This window comes from Panulirus ornatus, chromosome 53 (assembly GCF_036320965.1).
Source record: "Panulirus ornatus isolate Po-2019 chromosome 53, ASM3632096v1, whole genome shotgun sequence".
In the NCBI taxonomy this organism is placed as follows: Eukaryota; Metazoa; Arthropoda; class Malacostraca; order Decapoda; family Palinuridae; genus Panulirus; species Panulirus ornatus.
Genome location: NC_092276.1, coordinates 7,067,203 through 7,089,751, shown reverse-complemented (window position 1 = coordinate 7,089,751; position 22,549 = coordinate 7,067,203). Strand labels below are relative to the sequence as shown.

The 22,549-nt window shown below is 40.8% G+C and overlaps 1 protein-coding gene across 1 annotated transcript in view; it reads left to right on the top strand.

Moving 5' to 3' along the window:
* The first annotated feature begins 426 nt into the window (after window positions 1–426).
* LOC139765206 (uncharacterized) overlaps window positions 427–22,549 on the top strand; it is a 236,453-nt gene continuing 214,330 nt past the window's right edge. Inside the window, 3 exon segments of the mRNA XM_071692509.1 lie at window positions 427–652; window positions 9,630–9,718; window positions 14,581–14,648. Of these exon segments, the coding sequence (XP_071548610.1) occupies window positions 614–652; window positions 9,630–9,718; window positions 14,581–14,648 (196 nt within the window). The 5' untranslated portion in view covers window positions 427–613.

Below are 22,549 nucleotides of genomic sequence, written 5' to 3'. Positions count from 1 at the left end.
AATAAACTGTGATGTCAACGTTCGAATTTAATATCACAATATTCAAAATTGAATCAAGAATACATTAGTGCTACATTGCACTCACGTACTACCCATCTTGCATGTGGTGTGGTCAATGGGAATAAAAATTCAGTTCTATCTACAGTAATATGTATCTTGTTTTCTTATGTCATACATATTTAAAGGCATGTCAGGGGAAACGTCTGGTCACATGTTTACTGAATCAATAACGGAGAAGGACATTCAAAACAATGGTGTCACAGTTTTATTAGCCTTTATGATAGCAATTCTTTATGTTATATTGTTTTTAGATAAGAATGAACAGAAAACAAATAAAGATAGAAAAATCTTTTGAAAAATGCTATCCATATTAAATTACTCTATGTCTCCCACAATCCCTTGCGCGCCTTTGCGCATCATGTTTGAATTGTCGTGGATTTGGTGTGTCAGGTGATTAACTTGGAGAAACAATAATACGACTATTCATAGTGTCATCTGTAAATACATCCGGTAAAGAGGGATGTTTTAAACTAGCTTTAGAAGAGAACATGCTAAATACTTGTTTCGGTGATTTGTAGATGGAGACAGTTTCTGTCAGTTCTTAACTTGAAAGATGGAAGAGGAAACAGCTGAACATATTGCACTGAAATGTGTAAGTATATTGTCACGTTAATTTAGAAATTCACTTAGGCTACCTTCAATTATCCTTACAGTAAGATAGAAAGGTGAAATTATCGTTTCGGGCATCCACCTGCTTGGAAACTGAAATTCTATTTTTCCGATGGTTTTTGATGTGTTCACGATTCTAACAATTTCTACCGCAAATCACTACCTTTTAAGACATCCTCCCCGAAGTTATGGAAGGGTGGAATCATCAAAAGTAATGCTTTGAGGTAGAAACGAAGGTTATAATAATTAAATTGACGTCAAAAACCATTGGAAAAACAATGAAAATCAACACATACCTAACCAGGGCTGGATGTCCGAAACTAATAATACCCATAATATTATATATATATATATATATATATATATATATATATATATATATATATATATATATATATATATATATAAACCTACATTCACTGGGAACCAATCACTTTCCTCTCTTCCAACACGTACACATGCCTTACATCCTCGATAAAAACTTTTCACTGCTTCTAGCAATTTTTCTCCCACACCATATATTCTTCATACCTTCCACAGAGCATCTCTATCAACCCTATCACATGCCTTCTCCAGATATATAAAAAGATACAAACAAATCCATCTGTTTTTCTAAGAATTTCTCACATTCTTCAAAGCAAACACCTGATCCACACATCCTCTACCACTTCTGAAACCACACTGCTCTTCCCCAATCTGATGCTCTGTACATGCCTTCACCCTCTCAATCAATACCCTCCCATATAATTTCCCAAGAATACTCAACAGACTTATACCTCTGTAATGTGAACACTCACCTTTATCCCCTTAGCCATTGTACAATGGCACTATACATGCATTCCGCCAATCCTCAGGCACTTCATGAACCATACATACTTTCAATATCTTTACCAACCAGTCAACAACACAGTCACCCCCTTTTTTAATAGATTCCACTGTAATACCATCCAAACCCACCGCCTTGCCAGCTTTCATCTTCTGCAAAGCTTTCACTACCTCTTCTCTGTTTACCAAACTCTTCTCCCTGACCCTCTCACTTCACACACCACCTCAACCAAAACACCCTATATCTGCCTCTCTATCATCAAACATATTCAACAAACCTTCACCAGTTGTTGTTTGCTGATGATACAGTCCTGGTGGCTGATTCGGGTGAGAAACATCAGAAGCTGACTGAGTTTGGTAAAGTGTGTGAAAGAAAGCTGAGAGTAAATGGGAATAAGAGCAAGGTTATAAGGTTCAGCAGGGTTGAGGGACAAGTTAATTGGGAGATAAGTTTGAATGGAGAAAAATTGGAGAAAGTGAAGTGTTTTAGATATGGGAGTGGATTTAGCAGCAGATGGAACCATAGAAGCGGAAGTGAATTACAGGGTGGGGGAGGGGGTGAAGGTTCTTGGAGCGCTGAAGGATGTGTGGAAGATGAGAGCATTATCTCGCTCGGAGAGCAAAAATGGGTATGTTTGAAGGAATAGGGGTTCCAACGATGTTATATGGTTGCGAGGCATGGGCTGTAGATAAGGTTGTGCAGAGGAGGGTGGATGTGTTGGAAATGAAATGTTTGAGGACAATATGTGGTGTGAGGTGGTTTGATCAAGTAAGTAATGAAAGGGTAAGAGATATGTGTGGTAATAAAAAGAGTGTGGTTGAGAGAGCAGAAGAAGGTGTATTGAAATGGTTTGGTCACATGGAGAGAATGAGTGAGGAAAGATTGACAAAGAGGATATATGTGTCAGAGATGGAAGGAATGAGAAGTGGGAGACCAAATTGGAGGTGGAAGGATGGAGTGAAAAAGATTTTGAGCAATCGGGACCTGAACATACAGGAGGGTGAAAGGCATGCATGGAATTGAGTGAATTGGAACAATGTGGGTTACCAGGGTGGATGTGCTGTCAATGGATTGAACCAGGGCATGTGAAGCGACTGGGATAAACCATGGAAAGTTTTGTGGGGCCTGGATGTGGAAAGGGGGCTGTGGTTTGGGTGCATTACACATGACAGCTAGAGACTGAGTGTGAACAAATGTGGCCTTTGTTGTCTTTTCCTAGCGCTACCTCGCGTGTGCGGGGGAGGGGGTGCTGTTTCATGTGTGGCAATGGGAATGGATGAAGGCAACAAGTATGAATATGTACATATATGTCTGTGTATGTATATGCATGTGTATGTGGGTGGGTTGGGCCATTTTTTCATCTGTTTCCTTGTGCTATCTCTCTAACGTGGGAGATCGACTAAGTATGATGTATATATATATATTTATTTTTATTAATTATACTTTGTCGCTGTCTCCCGCGTTAGCAAGGTAGTGCAAGGAAACAGATGAAAGAATGGCCCAACCCACCCACATACACATATATATACATACATGTCCACACACACACATATACATACCTATACATCTCAACGTATACATATGTATGCACAGACATATGCATATATACACATGTTCATAATTCATACTGTGTGCCCTTATTCATTCCCGTCGCCACCCCACCACACATGAAATGAAAACCCCCTCCCCCCGCATGTGCGCGAGGTAGCGCTACAAACAACAAAGGCAACATTCATTCACACTCAGTCTCCAGCTGTCATGTATAATGCACCAAAACCACAGCTACCTTTCCACATTTAGGCCCCACAAAACTTTCCATGGTTTACCCCAGATGCTTCACATGCCCTGGTTCAATCCAGGGGACAGGAGAAAAAGAATACTTCCCATGTATTTCCTGTGTGCCATAAAAGGGTAGGGAGCTGGAAATCCTCACCTCCAATTTTTACTTTTCCAAAAGAAAAAACAGAGAAGGGGACCAAGTGAGGATTTTTCCCTCTTATGCTCAGTCCTCTTTCCTTAATGCTACCTCACTAACGTGGGAAATGGTGAATATATAGGGGAGAAAGAATACTTCCCACGTATTCCCTGCGTGTCGTAGAAGGCGACTAAAAGGGGAGGGAGTGGGGGGGCTGGAAATCCTCCCCTCTTTTTTTTTTTTTTTTTAATTTTCCAAATGAAGGAACAGAGAAAGAGGCCAGGTGAGGATATTCCCTCAGAGGCCCAGTCCTCTGTTCTTAACGCTACCTTGCTAACGCGGGAAATGGCGAATAGTTTGAAAGAAAGAAAATATATATATATATATATATATATATATATATATATATATTTATTTATTATACTTTGTCGCTGTCTCCCGCATTAGCGAGGTAGTGCAAGGAAACAGACGAAAGAATGGCCCAACCCACCCACATACACATGTATATACATACACGTCCACACACGCACATATACATAACTATACATCTCAACGTATACATATATATACACATGTACACAATTCATACTGTCTGCCCTTATTCATTCCCGTCGCCACCCGGCCACACATGAAATGAAAACCCCCTCCCTCCCGCATGTGTGTGAGGTAACGCTAGGAAAAGACGGGAGCAGGGGGCCAGAAATCCTCCCCTCCTTGTATTTTTTTTAACTTTCTAAAATGGGATATATATATATATATATATATATATATATATATATATATATATATATATATATATATATATATATTTTTTTTTTTTTTTTTGCAGTCTCCCGCGTTTGCGAGGTAGCGCAAGGAAACAGACGAAAGAAATGGCCCAACCCACCCCCATACACATGTATATACATACGTCCACACACGCAAATATACATACCTACACAGCTTTCCATGGTTTACCCCAGACGCTTCACATGCCCTGATTCAATCCACTGACAGCACGTCAACCCCGGTATACCACATCGATCCAATTCACTCTATTCCTTGCCCTCCTTTCACCCTCCTGCATGTTCAGGCCCCGATCACACAAAATCTTTTTCACTCCATCTTTCCACCTCCAATTTGGTCTCCCACTTCTCGTTCCCTCCACCTCCGACACATATATCCTCTTGGTCAATCTTTCCTCACTCATTCTCTCCATGTGCCCAAACCATTTCAAAACACCCTCTTCTGCTCTCTCAACCACGCTCTTTTTATTTCCACACATATCTCTTACCCTTACGTTACTTACTCGATCAAACCACCTCACACCACACATTGTCCTCAAACATCTCATTTCCAGCACATCCATCCTCCTGCGCACAACTCTATCCATAGTCCACGCCTCGCAACCATACAACATTGTTGGAACCACTATTCCTTCAAACATACCCATTTTTGCTTTCCGAGATAATGTTCTCGACTTCCACACATTCTTCAAGGCTCCCAGGATTTTTGCCCCCTCCCCCACCCTATGATCCACTTCCACTTCCATGGTTCCATCCGCTGCCAGATCCACTCCCAGATATCTAAAACACTTTACTTCCTCCAGTTTTTCTCCATTCAAACTTACCTCCCAATTTGTATGTAGCATTTATGGATCTGGAGAAGGCATATGATAGAGTTGATAGAGATGCTCTGTGGAAGGTATTAAGAATATATGGTGTGGGAGGCAAGTTGTTAGAAGCAGTGAAAAGTTTTTATCGAGGATGTAAGGCATGTGTACGTGTAGGAAGAGAGGAAAGTGATTGGTTCTCAGTGAATGTAGGTTTGCGGCAGGGGTGTGTGATGTCTCCATGGTTGTTTAATTTGTTTATGGATGGGGTTGTTAGGGAGGTGAATGCAAGAGTTTTGGAAAGAGGGGCAAGTATGCAGTCTGTTGGGGATGAGAGAGCTTGGGAAGTGAGTCAGTTGTTGTTCGCTGATGATACAGCGCTGGTGGCTGATTCATGTGAGAAACTGCAGAAGCTGGTGACTGAGTTTGGTAAAGTGTGTGAAAGAAGCAAGTTAAGAGTAAATGTGAATAAGAGCAAGGTTATTAGGTACAGTAGGGTTGAGGGTCAATTCAATTGGGAGGTGAGTTTGAATGGAGAAAAACTGGAGGAAGTGAAGTGTTTTAGATATCTGGGAGTGGATCTGGCAGCGGATGGAACCATGGAAGCGGAAGTGGATCATAGGGTGGGGGAGGGGGCGAAAATTCTGGGAGCCTTGAAGAATGTGTGGAAGTCGAGAACATTATCTCGGAAAGCAAAAATGGGTATGTTTGAAGGAATAGTGGTTCCAACAATGTTGTATGGTTGCGAGGCGTGGACTATGGATAGAGTTGTGCACAGGAGGATGGATGTGCTGGAAATGAGATGTTTGAGGACAATGTGTGGTGTGAGGTGGTTTGATCGAGTAAGTAATGTAAGGGTAAGAGAGATGTGTGGAAATAAAAAGAGCGTGGTTGAGAGAGCAGAAGAGGGTGTTTTGAAATGGTTTGGACACATGGAGAGAATGAGTGAGGAAAGATTGACCAAGAGGATATATGTGTCGGAGGTGGAGGGAACGAGGAGAAGAGGGAGACCAAATTGGAGGTGGAAAGATGGAGTGAAAAAGATTTTGTGTGATCGGGGCCTGAACATGCAGGAGGGTGAAAGGAGGGCAAAGAATAGAGTGAAGTGGAGCGATGTGGTATACCGGGGTTGACGTGCTGTCAGTGGATTGAATCAAGGCATGTATGTTGTTGCAGGGGTGTTGGGCGTTGTTAAGCCAACATTGTTATCACCGTACTGTATTTATCTGGCTGCTACTTTAGTATTTTTAAAGTATTGTTCAACCACTAGTTTATGTTGAGGAATGCTAGGTTGGGGTCATCAATTTATTTTTAATCATCACAGATCTGAAGCATCATTACTTAGATTAAGGATTAGCATTTTCTAATCTAGAATTAGAAAAGCATACCCATTCAGGCTAGGATGGGGCAATTGTTTCTTAACAGCCTGGAAAAATTAATCAGAATCTTCCATTCCACCCATATTACTGACTGCTGTGACCACTCTCCTCATATTCTGGGTCTGTTTTCCCTCTCTGATCCTTCACGTTGTACTACACAATATCACCCCTAATTAGTTCATCTAACCACACACACTCGTATATGTATCCATTTTTAATGGCACCTCCCTCTCCAGCAGCCCCTTTTAAACATATTTATTGGCACCTCAACAAAGCTGACAGGAATAAATTATGAAAATTCTTCTCAGTTTCCTTGGGTAAATTACTGTTTCCTGTGTAGTCATGCTTCCATCTCCTCCAAATACATAGCAGTGGTTATTATTGCAAGAATGGAAGCAATTAACCCCTCTTCACTCAAGATGACCTCTTCTTCCAATCCATTTTTCAACCGTTCCTGTTCTTAGTACATTCAGGCAAGGAATCAGACATACTGCTGCTTTTGTCTCCAACAAATGCATAGTAGAGGTTATTCTTGTGGGAATGGAAGCATTTACCCCCTCTTCCTCCAAGACAACCTCTTCTTCCAATCCATGGTTCAACTGTTCCTGTTCTAAGGCCATTTGGGCAAGGGATCAGGCATATCAATCTTGGAAGAACACTCCTTCGTCTGACTCCCATTCAGCTTCTTTTCTTTAGCTAAGGTCATCTCTAGCAAATTCTGTCACTTTTCTGTTCTGACTGTGTACTATAGCTGTCTCCTGTAGACAAAGCAACTCTCTCTGGTTCCCATTTCTCCTCTAACTCTACCTTGGATAACTCTTTCATTCACCTCCTGATGGTCTTAAAAATCCTATGCCCCTTTCTGTAATCTCTTTTTTGACAGTCTGAAAAGTGCTTCTTTCTCTGGACACAAGCAAGGCTTATGGTCCTGATGTCATCCATCCCTGTGTACTGAAAGAGTGTGCCTCTGAATTTGCACCTATGCTTGCGTGTCAGTTCCCTTCCTAGAACCCAACACTTTTCCGTCTGTTTGGAAGCATGCATTGACACATGGCATCCATAAGAAGGACATAATTATCTGCCTGTGTCCCCACCCTAATTTTTGGGCCTGTGGCATGTGTTTGGCTGCTGCTTCCCTCAGCTTGTGTTTGGAGACCAGCCACTTGAGAACTTGATCATTGTTTCCAATGTCAGCGAGGTAGCACTAGAAACAGATGAAAGACCACATTTGTTGATATCCATTCTCTAGCTGCCATGTGTGATGCACCAAAACCACAACCCTCTTCCCACAACCAGACCCCATGGACCTTTCCATGATTTAATCTGGCCACTTCACTTGTCCTTGTTCAGTGCACTGACTGCACATCAACCCTGGCATACTACATCATTCCAATTTACACATCCCAAGCGCTACTTTCACCCTCTGCATGTTCAGGCCCTGATCACTCCATCCTTCTGTCTCCAATTTGGTCAACCTCTCCTCATTCATTCTCTTCATATGTCCAATCCATTCCAGTAGACCCTCTTCACCTCTCTCAACCACACTCTTTTTATTACTACACCTCTCTTATACTTTTATTACTTATCAAATCATCACACATCACATATTTCCCTCAAAAATTTTGTTTCCAACACTTACACCCATCGCATCCTCTCCCACCCTATGACCCATTTCCATGGTTCCATTTGCTGCTATGCCTACTCCATGGTATCTAAAACACTTCACTTCCTCCAGATTTTCTCCATTCAAGCTTACATCTGAACTAACCTGTCCCTCAACTCTACTAAACCTAATGACCTTGCTTTTATGCAAATTTATTCTCAACCTTCCCCTTTCACATACTCTCAGTCATCAATTTTTGTAGTTTTTAATGGAATCTTCCACCAGTGCTGTGTCATCAGCAAACAACAATTAACTCATTCCCCCATCCCCTACCAACTGCATACTTGCCCCTCTCCAAGATTCTTGGAGTTACTACCCCCACCACTCCATCCTTATACAAATTAAACAGAGCATGGTGACATCACACATCCCTGCTGCTGACTAACCTTCACTTGGAACCACTGACTCTCCTCTCCTACTCATACATTATGTTACACCCTTGATAAAACCTCCTCACTACTTTTAAGCAGCTTTCTTCCTATACCATATATTCTTGACACCTTCCACAAGGCATCCCCTTCAACTTAATACATGCTTTGTCCAGATCCATGAATAGCACATAAAAATTCTTCCTTTTTTAAGTCTTTCCCCCATGCACATTCTTTAATGCAAACACCTGATTCACACATCCTCTGCCACTTCTGAAACCACACCTTTCCTTCCAATCTGATGCTCTTATGTCCCTTCATTCTTTCAATCACTACTTCCCCTTACAACTTACCAGGTACACTTGTCAAACTTACCTGTTCAGAATCTATGACAAATGAGGGGGTAAGGTGGATAGAGACACTTGAGACAGTTAGAGCTCTTTATTGCAATGCTTTGGTTCATTGAACCATCCTCAGGGAATGGACAACAGATTAGAACAAAAGTATGTGTGTGCAGCTCAGGTTTACCTCTGGATACCATGACGTGTCATGACCTCACTGGTTCCCACGCTGTGTTGAAACCAGCACCATAGAGGGGGAGGAGTGCATTGAGCTGAAACATAGGAATAAAGTGATCTAGTTGTCTGATGTGTCTCCCTCCATTTTTATGTGCCAGTAGTTTGAACATTTTATTCTCTTTCCCTTTAAACAATGGCAATATACATGCATTCCACCAAACCTCAGGCACCTCCACATAATCCATACATGCACTGGATTGGGGTACAGTGTCAGATGCTTTGTTGATGTTTGCTGTGTGGAAGAGATGGGTGTATGGTTGGTTGAATCCATTTAGGGTATGTCATATGAGCTTAGTGTGTATGTAGTGTGGTGGTAGAGCGACTGGGTCCGAAGTCATGCTGAAAGGGTGAGAGTGAGATGTTTTGTTGTTTCTGGATGGATTTTGTGGAGGTATAAGGTATATGTTGACAGTTATGGTGTTGCATGCATTAGATTTTTCAGAAATTAATCCTGATACATGCTTATTTTGAATTAAATTATTTTCTTTTTTACATACTTGGAGAGTTTTGATGTTTAGTCAGTTTGCTTGATACAAAAACTCAAATCTGGAAGTAAGTCAAGTTAGTTAGGAATTTCTGTCTGTACGGTGTACATTTCTCATGCATATTACTGCTGTAGTAAAGTCATTTTATTTTTCAGGTAAATGCACTTGAATTACTGCCAGAAAGTACCCCAAGTATAAAGCACCTGGTGGACGGTAAAGTATATGGATGCTTATTAACTATCTTGTAAGTACACGTGTAATTTTGTATGTAATTATAGTACATAAAGTTCTACACTAAATCACATAGAATGTTGTGAACTTATGTATACTTTATCCAGTCAGAGCTTTATTCTTTTATCTTGTTTTATTCATCTACAGCTGATACTATAAAGGTACTTCTTTGCTTAATTTAGGACCTCTGGGTGGGTTGCTCTGTCTTTGGAATAACTCTTCCCTGTCATCATTGTCTTACTGGTTTTGAAAATTGATGTTCGTGATAAAAATTTCCATGTTCTTCTCTTCTCTATTCTGGGTAGATTCATATCTCTATCATCAGTATATGGAAAATCCAAGAGGGTATGGTTCTCAACTTACATTCAGAAATAACATCCTACTGGCACAACAGGAATGGAAGACTTTGTAAAAATATCCACCTCTTAAATCCAAAAGGTGCAATATGCACAAAAAGAGAAAACATCTTAAACATATGGGGCCCAAGAATCATCATCACCCTGCTACCCACCATCAGAAACAGGATGGAATGCATGGTGGAGTTTAAGAGTGTACTGGATAAGTACCTAAAAGTGTATCAGACTGTTGGGGCCTAAGTAGAGTTGAGGGTTGCAGCTTTCAACAGCCTGGGCTGTTGGTGTGAAGAACCCCAAAGATTGCACCAGGTATTCTAATAAAGTAGGGTGTCTTGTATTTAAAATCTGTGATTTGCTTCCCTTATTTCACAAACTCTTTGAGTTAACACATGTGCTAATTGACGATTTCACCCTTTACTACTACATTCTTTACTACTACTACATGTCCATACTTTCTTCTGCTTTGTGCTTCAATTCCTCAGTGGCTTTCTTTCTGGCATCCCCGACTGGAAATCCATCTCCAAATAAGGCAAAAGTACAGTGCTTCCTGTGAAAATGCCATTTGGAACTGGAATTCATGCTGTTTGCTAATTTTTCATTGCAAATGAAACTTGAAGGAAATACAGTGGAGATAGATGTTAATGCTAAATCATTTTGAATCCTTATTTTCATCTTTTTTTTTTTTTTCTTTTTTTTTTTTTTTCTTTTTTTTTTTTTTGTCTCCCGCGTTTTCGAGGTAGCGCAAGGAAACAGACGAAAGAAATGGCCCAACCCACCCCCATACACATGTATATACATACGTCCACACACGCAAATATACATACCTACACAGCTTTCCATGGTTTACCCCAGACGCTTCACATGCCTTGATTCAATCCACTGACAGCACGTCAACCCCGGTATACCACATCGCTCCAATTCACTCTATTCCTTGCCCTCCTTTCACCCTCCTGCATGTTCAGGCCCCGATCACACAAAATCTTTTTCACTCCATCTTTCCACCTCCAATTTGGTCTCCCTCTTCTCCTCGTTCCCTCCACCTCCGACACATATATCCTCTTGGTCAATCTTTCCTCACTCATTCTCTCCATGTGACCAAACCATTTCAAAACACCCTCTTCTGCTCTCTCAACCACGCTCTTTTTATTTCCACACATCTCTCTTACCCTTACGTTACTTACTCGATCAAACCACCTCACACCACACATTGTCCTCAAACATCTCATTTCCAGCACATCCATCCTCCTGCGCACAACTCTATCCATAGTCCACGCCTCGCAACCATACAACATTGTTGGAACCACTATTCCTTCAAACATACCCATTTTTGCTTTCCGAGATAATGTTCTCGACTTCCAAACATTCTTCAAGGCTCCCAGAATTTTCGCCCCCTCCCCCACCCTATGATCCACTTCCGCTTCCATGGTTCCATCCGCTGCCAGATCCACTCCCAGATATCTAAAACACTTCACTTCCTCCAGTTTTTCTCCATTCAAACTCACCTCCCAACTGAATTGACCCTCAACCCTACTGTACCTAATAACCTTGCTCTTATTCACATTTACTCTTAACTTTCTTCTTTCACACACTTTACCAAACTCAGTCACCAGCTTCTGCAGTTTCTCACATGAATCAGCCACCAGCGCTGTATCATCAGCGAACAACAACTGACTCACTTCCCAAGCTCTCTCATCCCCAACAGACTTCATACTTGCCCCTCTTTCCAAAACTCTTGCATTCACCTCCCTAACAACCCCATCCATAAACAAATTAAACAACCATGGAGACATCACACACCCCTGCCGCAAACCTACATTCACTGAGAACCAATCACTTTCCTCTCTTCCGACACGTACACATGCCTTACATCCTCGATAAAAACTTTTCACTGCTTCTAACAACTTGCCTCCCACACCATATATTCTTAATACCTTCCACAGAGCATCTCTATCAACTCTATCATATGCCTTCTCCAGATCCATAAATGCTACATACAAATCCATTTGCTTTTCTAAGTATTTCTCACATACATTTTTCAAAGCAAACACCTGATCCACACATCCTCTACCACTTCTGAAACCACACTGCTCTTCCCCAATCTGATGCTCTGTACATGCCTTCACCCTCTCAATCAATACCCTCCCATATAATTTGCCAGGAATACTCAACAAACTTATACCTCTGTAATTTGAGCACTCACTCTTATCCCCTTTGCCTTTGTACAATGGCACTATGCACGCATTCCGCCAATCCTCAGGCACCTCACCATGAGTCATACATACATTAAATAACCTTACCAACCAGTCAACAATACAGTCACCCCCTTTTTTAATAAATTCCACTGCAATACCATCCAAACCTGCTGCCTTGCCGGCTTTCATCTTCCGCAAAGCTTTTACTACCTCTTCTCTGTTTACCAAATCATTTTCCCTAACCCTCGCACTTTGCACACCACCTCGACCAAAACACCCTATATCTGCCACTCTATCATCTAACACATTCAACAAACCTTCAAAATACTCACTCCATCTCCTTCTCACATCACCACTACTTGTTATCACCTCCCCATTTGCGCCCTTCACTGAAGTTCCCATTTGCTCCCTTGTCTTACGCACTTTATTTACCTCCTTCCAGAACATCTTTTTATTCTCCCTAAAATTTAATGATACTCTCTCACTCCAACTCTCATTTGCCCTTTTTTTCACCTCTTGCACCTTTCTCTTATTTTTATCTATTGACTTTTCTTAGATGTCATTTTTATCCAATTTTTTTATGATGGAATACCAGAACTCCCGGGATCATGTAATATCTGTATTATTCTTCTTCTCTGATTGGTTAGTATCCATTTATTAAGAAGCAATCTTACTTTTCATTATATGGATATTGACCTTCAGAGAACAGTACTAATGAGACCATATAATACCCCAGTGTCATTCTTCTTAGATTAGTCAGTATCCATGTTGTGAGAAGCCAGGTTTTTCACTTCCTCCAAAATTTCTGAATAGTATCCCTTGTCTCTTATTTCTCCCTTTCTTTAACCTCCGTTTATTTCGATTAAGGTCCAGCCTTGATGTGGACTTCAGTATGTGACTGGAACCACCAATGAAAAAAACTGAAAATTTGGACTTGCAAATTTAGATCCTAACTTCACTAGGAAAACAAAATTTTTCGGCATCAAGATGAGACATTTTGTATTGCATGATGGGCCATAAAATTGATGCAGACTTGAGAAAGAATGGCCATAAGCCATAAAATTGACATAAAAAGTGCTGGAGTGATGCTCCACCTTAAGCTCACCAAAGAGATAAGATCCCATCTGCACTACCTAGGGTACATGATAATAAGAAAAGAAAGATAAGGGAAGGGGGGGTGGGGAGATTATTAATGCTGTGGAAGAGTGGAAAAAGGCATATGGTAAATTTCTCTAAAGGAATGTACCAGTGGAAGGTCAGCATAGGAGGAGTGAAGAATATGATATGTAAGTGGAATTCTAAGAAGTTATTAGAAAAAAAAAAAAAGACAAAATGAAGATTTTGGAAGAAAGTTTTGTGAAAAGTTTAGAGAAAATAAGAAATCGTACTGGAAGGAGGTGGAAAAGGAAAGAGGTAGATGTAAGAATGGAAACGTTGATGTGAGAAGTAAGGACATGAAGATTGAGAGAGTATTTTGAAGAGCTGATGAATGTGAGAGAAGGTGAGACAGCAGTTAGTATTTTGAAGAGCTGATGAATGTGAGAGGTGAGACAGCAGTTAGTATTTTGAAGAGCTGATGAATGTGAGAGAAGGTGAGACAGCAGTTAGTATTTTGAAGAGCTGATGAATGTGAGAGAAGGTGAGACAGCAGTTCTTACATGCATAGGTATGGACCTAAAGCGAAGGGGAGGTAAAAAGGGCAGTAATGAGGCTGAAGGTAAGAAGGGCACCTGCAGTGGATGGGATTATGGCTGAAATTCTGAAGTATGGAGGAAAAAGGGCTGTGATATGAGTGAATGAATCTGCCATGTAATTTAGCATGGAAACAGAGGGCTGTCCCTGAGGATTGGCTGAAAGCTATTATTGTTCCTTATTGAAAGGATTGAAAGGAAATGTGGCTAAGGATGTATATTTTACTTAGGAGAATAAATCTGTTAAGTATACGAGGAAAAGCATACGACTATGTAGAATACTTGAGGAGCATGAAGGCTTTAGGAAGGGGAGGGGATGTGTGGATCAGATTTTTGTGGTGAAGGTGACTGTGGGAAAATATTGAGCAAAAGGTAAGAAGCTGTATGCAGTTTTTATGGATCTGGTGAAAGTGTACAACAGAGTTGTGTGGAATGCTTTATGAGATGTGTTAAGGATATATGGAGTAAGGGCACAACTGTTGGATGGTATGAATGCCCTCTATATGTCACTCCAGTCACTCTTAGGGGTGAAATTTCTCTTTCCACTTCTGTAACCTCATGACCTCTTATGGGTCCTCTTTCCTTTAAAACTGATAATGTTTTACTTCCTGGGTTAATGTATATGACCTGTTGCAGGAAAAATCAGGATGTGAAAGGTTCTAATCTTCTTAACTTGATACCAGACTTTGAAGCCCTCTTAAAAGGTGAGTACAGTGTTGCATTCCCAGTTTGATTATTACATTTTCATATACTTAACTGTAAAACAGACTCAGTATTATCTGTACACTACAAGTTTCATTTGATGTTCTTGAAAAGTAGTTGGGTATCAGAGATGTTAGATAACTGTATTAGTTTTCTATAGAGTGTATGGTATATTCACTCAAGTTTACGTGCCCCATTTAAGTGATGTACAGCTACAGTGTTTGAAATGTTCACATGTTTGTTTTACTGTTTATGTCCATCACTGGATAAGTGCTGAGTAAAACATTTTCCTTGAGCCCAATTACAGCCTTGAAAACCTGAAGCTCGAGCTAGTTTGCGTGTGTAAGTAATTATTTCTAAAGCCAGAATAACTGATCTTCAAGGGAGTTGGGAAGGGTAATGATTCCAGTTATGGAAATATTTTGTGATGTTCAGTTGATCTACCTATCAGTCTGTCCATCTATCTTTATCTGTATCTCTGATGCCCATTCCCTTTGGAAACTCCCTCAAGGGAATGGCCATGGCAAAAGTCTTCATAAAGTTTAACTCCAGTGCTGCTTCTTAGCCTTTAGTGCCTCACCCATACCAGGCCACTGGTACAGGGCAACTCTAGTGCAGTGTTTTCATAGGCTGGTGTTCAGTTGATTTGTGAACAATTCCCAAAAAGAGACCTCAGCCATATTATATTTTCTTTGACCTATAGATAATCATCTTACCAATGTCATTGAACTATACCATACTGTAAATACACTATTGGTTTTCTGGACCCCACTCGTCAGACAAAAATTTAAGTAACATGCCCTTTTAATTTCTCCTTACAGTACATTATCACAAGAAAACAAAATCATTGATACATTAATGTTATGTACTTGTGTACTGTCCATACTGTATCTGAAATTGTTGAAGAAGCCTTTACAGTGATGCCCATTTTTACTGGATATCCTCTTTGTCACAGCTTAGGCATGGATACTGTATATGACATGAACATGCAAAGTTAACTGTGAAAATTTGAAGAAAAAAGTATAGTACACAGCAGCCAATCCCATTCTATAGTCCTTAATATTGTTCATTATATAAGTTTGCTACTGTACTGTTAATATTTCTTTCATACCTGTTCACTATTTCATGCATGATCAAGGTATCATCAGGAGCAGATGACTGAAAGTTAGGGGGAAAATCTTCACTTGGCCCCTTTCTCTATTCTCCTCCTCCTTTTGGAAAGTGATACAAAAGTGATACAAGAGGGGAGGATATCCAGTTCCCCACTTCTGCCTGTCATGCTTGCCTTCTACAGCCAACAGGAGATAGGTGGACAATTTTCTTTCTACCCTCTCCCTTGGGACACTATACTGGAAGTATGAAAATTTTCTATCAAAAATGATTTACAGACAGTACAGTCCTTAGACCAAAGTTGGGAGCTAAAGCAATAATCCGTTAACAGACAATTATCAGAGCTAATTTTTATTATAGGATTATTATCAGAAGTTAACTTACATAATTGTTATTGGACCAATTAACTTTGATAACTAGATATTTTTAGTCCAATAACGTCCATTAATTTTTGTCCAATTAGATTTTTATCATTTTATGTTTTCTTTTTAGGTTCTAAAGTATAATTGTTATTCTTTGTTGTTAATTCTATTTCTTGTAATAGGAAAGTTTAACCTATGATTGGTTACATAATTGATATACTTTATTGTTTATTCTATTTGTTGTTATTTACATGTATATATGATAATATGTCATTTGTTATATAAATAAAATATATAGCAAAACGCGGGAGACAGCGACAAAGTATAAAAAAAAAAAAAAAAATATAGCTCAGATATATATTTTTTCATATGACCAACATAATCATGCTCTGATTAGTTTTTATCATTTCTCTATAATAATGAAAATTATATGGTTTGTAAAATACTATGAACATATATTAAAACATTAATCTTCGCCTTACATTTTATATTAGTAATAGCTCAGCCACCAAACATGCTATTACTGATTCCCTCCCAGACCCCGGTTCTGAGTCCTCCCTCCCTTTCCTCCCCTATATTGTCCCTGCTCTGAATAAGTGCAGTGCAAGGTTACAATTGGAAGTGGATGTGTCCATGGATCTTGTTGTTTGACAGTTGCCAGTTATCTGGCAGGGAAAGAATTCTTTTGAGATTTATGAACTTTGAAATTATTTATAAAGGTGAATAAAATACTTTGAAAAGGACAGATAGAGTTTTTTTTTTTCTCAAAATGAGTAGGACATCCAGAGCTGAAAAAGGACAGACCTAGCAACCCTGTCACACACTGTGGATTCACCCGTATCAGCAGTAACTTGTAGTGCTTTTCAGTATCGTCTTCAACCTAACAGCATTCAGTTCTCTAACTTCTCTCTTATGGTTTGGTCTCTACAATTTAACTTACAGCAGCACAAGACTATTACGGACCATGGTGCATGCCATGGAATACCAAGACAAAGTTCTCAACTCTGAGATCGCCTCTGTCTCAGGCACTTCTGAGTCTCAGCCTGACTCTGTGTTTGTGACGGTGACTTCTCATCCACCTGACAGCCAGGTTGCCGCCTGCCAGGACCAGGAGCCTTTCCAAAACTCCTGACCCCACCTGGGGAGCTTCTTCAAGCTCAGCCATCAGGACAAGGACAACAACAAGGTACTCTATTTTGAGTGCCAAAAATGCCACCCAACCAAGAAAATTGTTAGAGGCCATGACACCAGCCCTAATAATTTGAAGTCCCATGGAAAGAGAACCTACCCATCCTAAGCCATCCAGTTTGAGGAGATCAAGGCTGGCTCTGGCTGTGGCAAGCCCCACCACCACTTCTTTGGCAGCAGCAGCATGCACAGCTCTGGTGCCGCCACCCCTGAGCTGCCCACCAAGAAGGTCCGGCAACCTACCATCAACGAGGCCCTGGGCTGCTGCTCAGCCAGCACTGGCACTGCCGTACGTACGCCAGTCCACAGTTAATGAAAAGATAGTCTGTCATTTTGTCAACAACTACTCCCACTCCAGGTGGTTGAATCCAAGGAGTTTGTTGACATGATCAGAACCCTGAACTCTTCAAAGGCTACCTTGTCCCACAGCACCCTGGGCAGGCACATTGATGATAAATAATGGGCAGTCGATGGGGCCCTCATCAATACTTTTGATGGGCTGACATACTTGGCGACCACTGCCGACTGTTGGACTGCTCACAATAGGTAATTATCACTTATTTATAAATATTTATCGTACTAATTAGTACATTTAATGTAGTTAGTATTTTAAATGATTATGCATATATATAGTGAATATTGCTGTTTTTTGCTGTAAGAATTGGCATGAGTTGAACTTCAGTTTAATTTCAAACTGTTTAAAATAAAACTAGATTAGATAATCACTTAACCATTAATCACTACTAATCACATTTCAATAATGTAGGACATTAATGTTTCTTTTTTAATGATTTGTATAAATTAAACTTAACTTTCATTTTAAAATGTCTGAAATAATACTTAATCATCATTGTGTTATTCAAAAATCACTTAATCAGTATTACACAGTGTATTAATCAATAATCACTTAATCTTAGTTTCAGATCTTTCCTAGGCATCTCACTGAATTGATGCAATAACCAGGGCCAGGAAGCATGCTGTCCTCACCTGAACCTGTCTAAGTGGTTGTCACACTTATGATGTCTTAATGGAGGCCATGGTCCAGGTCCATGAGCATTTCAACATTCAGAACAAGGTAGTCAGGACAACCACCAACAATAGATCAAACTTTGTGAAGGCTTTCACCCAGTATGGAGGCCAGGTGGACCTGTTGCCTGACCTCAACAATGTTGGCAGACTGCCTCAGGCCAACTCAGACAATGAGGACAACACGCCTGAGGGTGGCAATGCCAACAACATTGTAACCTCGGTGAACTCCATGGTGAGGAACACGAGCACCCCAGTCTACTAGTCCACATGAGGTGTGTGATTCATACCTTCAATTTGGTGGCCTCCGTGGACTTGGGCAAGAGCCTACTCAAGCAGACAGGCTCTAATGTTCCTGCCTTCAGTGCCCTCTACAAGAAGGCCCACAGCAAGGCTAAGGCAATCTTTAATGCCCAGGGGGAGGAGCCCTCAGATTGGTGATGTCCTCGGAAGGTACAGGGCAGGAGGCTGGTGGTCCCTGGCAAGACAAGGTGGAATGCCTTGTATGACTCATTTGTTATCTTCAACAACATCCTGGCCACCAAGAAGGCTGAGCTCAACAGGTTCCTTAACTGCGGGGAGAACCCTTCAGCCTTCAATGACCAGGAGATAGCCTTCCTGAAGAAGTGGGTCAAAGTCATATCCCATATGGCTATCACCCTTGACAACATCCACAGGGAGAAGAATGCCTTTCTTGAAACCCCCCTTTCCACAGTGGCCATCACCCTCATGAAGCTCAGGAACAAGAGGAACAGTTTGGCTGTCTGCAAGCCACCGGTCGATGCCCTGGTAGCAGCCATCACCACCCAGCTCAAACACTACCTGAACAACCAGGACTGGCAACTGCCTTAAACCCTAACTTCTGGCTCCACTGGTTGTACAGGTTCGACAGCCACCATGGAGGATAAGGTCAAGAGACCACTGAGGGACTGGAAGAGCAACAGCACCACCCACTCCAGCGACAGCAGCGTGCGATCACTGCTGTGCATGCCTGATGACCTCTTCACTGGGAAGATGGCCACTGGCTCAAGTACCAGTGTCAAAGAGAAGGTCAAGAAACTTGTCAACACCAGGCTGAACACTGATGGGAAGGAGGGCATGGCCGACTCTGACTTCATGTGGGAGGAGATCTTCACCAACCTCTTCCAGAAATACAACACACCTATTCCGTCCTCTGCCGCAGTGGAACAGCTTTTCTCTGTCTCAGCAAGGACATCCTGAGGCCCAAGAGGTCAAGACTGTAGCTAGGCCTAACTTTGAGAAGTTGGACTTCCTGAAGGGCACATAATCAGCACATAGTGTGTTTGACTCATAGACTCTAAAAAGACTCCTTGTTATGATGTGATTATTATACCATCTTAAGTTTTCAGTAATTAGTAATTATTTCATTTTACATTTTGAGTTGATTAATTGCTAATTCTGAGTTTGTATATAAATATTGTATTGTACAGTATGCTTAATAGTTGAATAAATGTGCTTAAATTTCAAACTTACCTTTCAGTTCCTGTTGTAATAATTACCTGGTAAATTAAAATTAAGTTCATGGTATTGGTTTGGTTACAAGGGTTTCAAAACGGTAGATTTTTTAATGAAAATTAAAGAATTAAGGAAAAAATAGCAAAATTCATTGAAAACTTTTACTTACTGGATTTAGCATATACAAGCATTTTCTATGGGTTTTGAAGCTTTTTTTCGTTATTTTTTACATTTTCATTAAAAGAATATATGGTGTGGGAGGAAAGTTGTTAGAAGCAGTGAAAAGTTTTTATCGAGGATGTAAGGCATGTGTACGTGTAGGAAGAGAGGAGAGTGATTGGTTCTCGGTGAATGTAGGTTTGCGGCAGGGGTGTGTGATGTCTCCATGGTTGTTTAATTTGTTTATGGATGGGGTTGTTAGGGAGGTAAATGCAAGAGTTTTGGAAAGAGGGGCAAGTATGAAGTCTGTTGGGGATGAGAGAGCTTGGGAAGTGAGTCAGTTGTTGTTCGCTGATGATACAACGCTGGTGGCTGATTCATGTGAGAAACTGCAGAAGCTGGTGACTGAGTTTGGTAAAGTGTGTGGAAGAAGAAAGTTAAGAGTAAATGTGAATAAGAGCAAGGTTATTAGGTACAGTAGGGTTGAGGGTCAAGTCAATTGGGAGGTAAGTTTGAATGGAGAGAAGCTGGAGGAAGTGAAGTGTTTTAGATATCTGGGAGTGGATCTGGCAGCGGATGGAACCATGGAAGCGGAAGTGGATCATAGGGTGGGGGAGGGGGCGAAAATTCTGGGGGCCTTGAAGAATGTGTGGAAGTCGAGAACATTATCTCGGAAAGCAAAAATGGGTATGTTTGAAGGAATAGTGGTTCCAACAATGTTGTATGGTTGCGAGGCGTGGACTATGGATAGAGTTGTGCGCAGGAGGATGGATGTGCTGGAAATGAGATGTTTGAGGACAATGTGTGGTGTGAGGTGGTTTGATCGAGTGAGTAACGTAAGGGTAAGAGAGATGTGTGGAAATAAAAAGAGCGTGGTTGAGAGAGCAGAAGAGGGTGTTTTGAAGTGGTTTGGGCACATGGAGAGAATGAGTGAGGAAAGATTGACCAAGAGGATATATGTGTCGGAGGTGGAGGGAACGAGGAGAAGAGGGAGACCAAATTGGAGGTGGAAAGATGGAGTGAAAAAGATTTTGTGTGATCGGGGCCTGAACATGCAGGAGGGTGAAAGGAGGGCAAGGAATAGAGTGAATTGGAGCGATGTGGTATACCGGGGTTGACGTGCTGTCAGTGGATTGAATCAAGGCATGTGAAGCGTCTGGGGTAAACCATGGAAAGCTGTGTAGGTATGTATATTTGCGTGTGTGGACGTATGTATATACATGTGTATGGGGGGGGTTGGGCCATTTCTTTCGTCTGTTTCCTTGCGCTACCTCGCAAACGCGGGAGACAGCGACAAAGTATAATAAATAAAAAAAAAAAATAATTAAAAGAGTTATCATTATCAGATTATTTTTGACTTTCAATGACTAGTTATTAAAAGTATCAGATTATCGATGTTTAACTTAAAAATTAGGGTCACTGGATTATTGTTGTCCAAGTTAACTTTTTAGTTATCGGTGCCCAACACTGCCTTAGACATATGAAGAATGCAGTAGAATTAATAATGCAGGAGATCATGGAAAGTCCATTGCCATCTGATGCGGTTATGAATTGGTTAACAGAAAAAAAATATTCAACCGGTGAAGTGGCTAGGAAACTCCCCAGACCTTAACCCAGATGAGAATTGCTGAAACCAGATGAAAGTCAAGCTTGCTTCCTGCAACATTTCATCCATGCCATGCCTCATTCAGGCTTAGAGTATTTCAGAAACCTTGTCAAATTCTATGCCAAGTTGTCTGCAGGCCAAAGGAGCAATAACAAAGTACTAAAGTGTGTGTGTGACATTGCACTTGAAAATATAAAGGGGGCAGACAAGGTTTTTTTAGACTTTTTATTTAGGGAAGCTGCAGAGAATTGCAAGAAAAGTGTTTGGCATGCAGAGAGAGGTGGAATGGTGAAAAAAGATAGTGAGTGGTTAAGTGTTGCAAGTGAAAAAGAAAAGAGAGGTGTATGGGCAGTGTTTATAGGAAAGGAGTGCAAATGTAAGGTTGGGAGATATACAAGAGAAAGCAGCAGGAGGTCAAGACAAAGGTGCAGAGGTTGAAAAACAGGATAAATGAGTGTTGGGGTGAGGTTGTTATCAGTAAACTGCAGGGAGATTAAGGTGTTTTGGAAGGAGGTCAATAGTATGAGAACAAAAGAACAAATGGGAACATTATTGAAAGGTAAATGAGGAAGTTGTGACTGATACTGATGAGGTGAGTAGGGGATGGAGTGATATTGAAGGATTGTTGAATTTGTTTGATGATAGGGAGGGAGATATAGGGTGTTTGGGTCTGGGAGGTGTGTAAAATGAGAAAGGCATGGAAAAAAGTTTGGTGAAAAGTGAAGAGGTGTTGAAAGCCCTGCGTGGGATGAAATGTGGCAAGGCAGCTGGAATGGATGACTCTGCAGTTAAACTTTTTAAGAAAGGGAATTACTGTATTGTTGATAGATCAGCTAGGATTTCATAGTATGTAAGGATCATGGTGAGGTGCCTAAGGATTGGCAGAATGCATATATAGTGCCATAGCAATGGGGACATTAGTGAGTGTCTAAGTCACAGAGGTATATGTTTATTGCATGTACCTGGTATGTTGTAT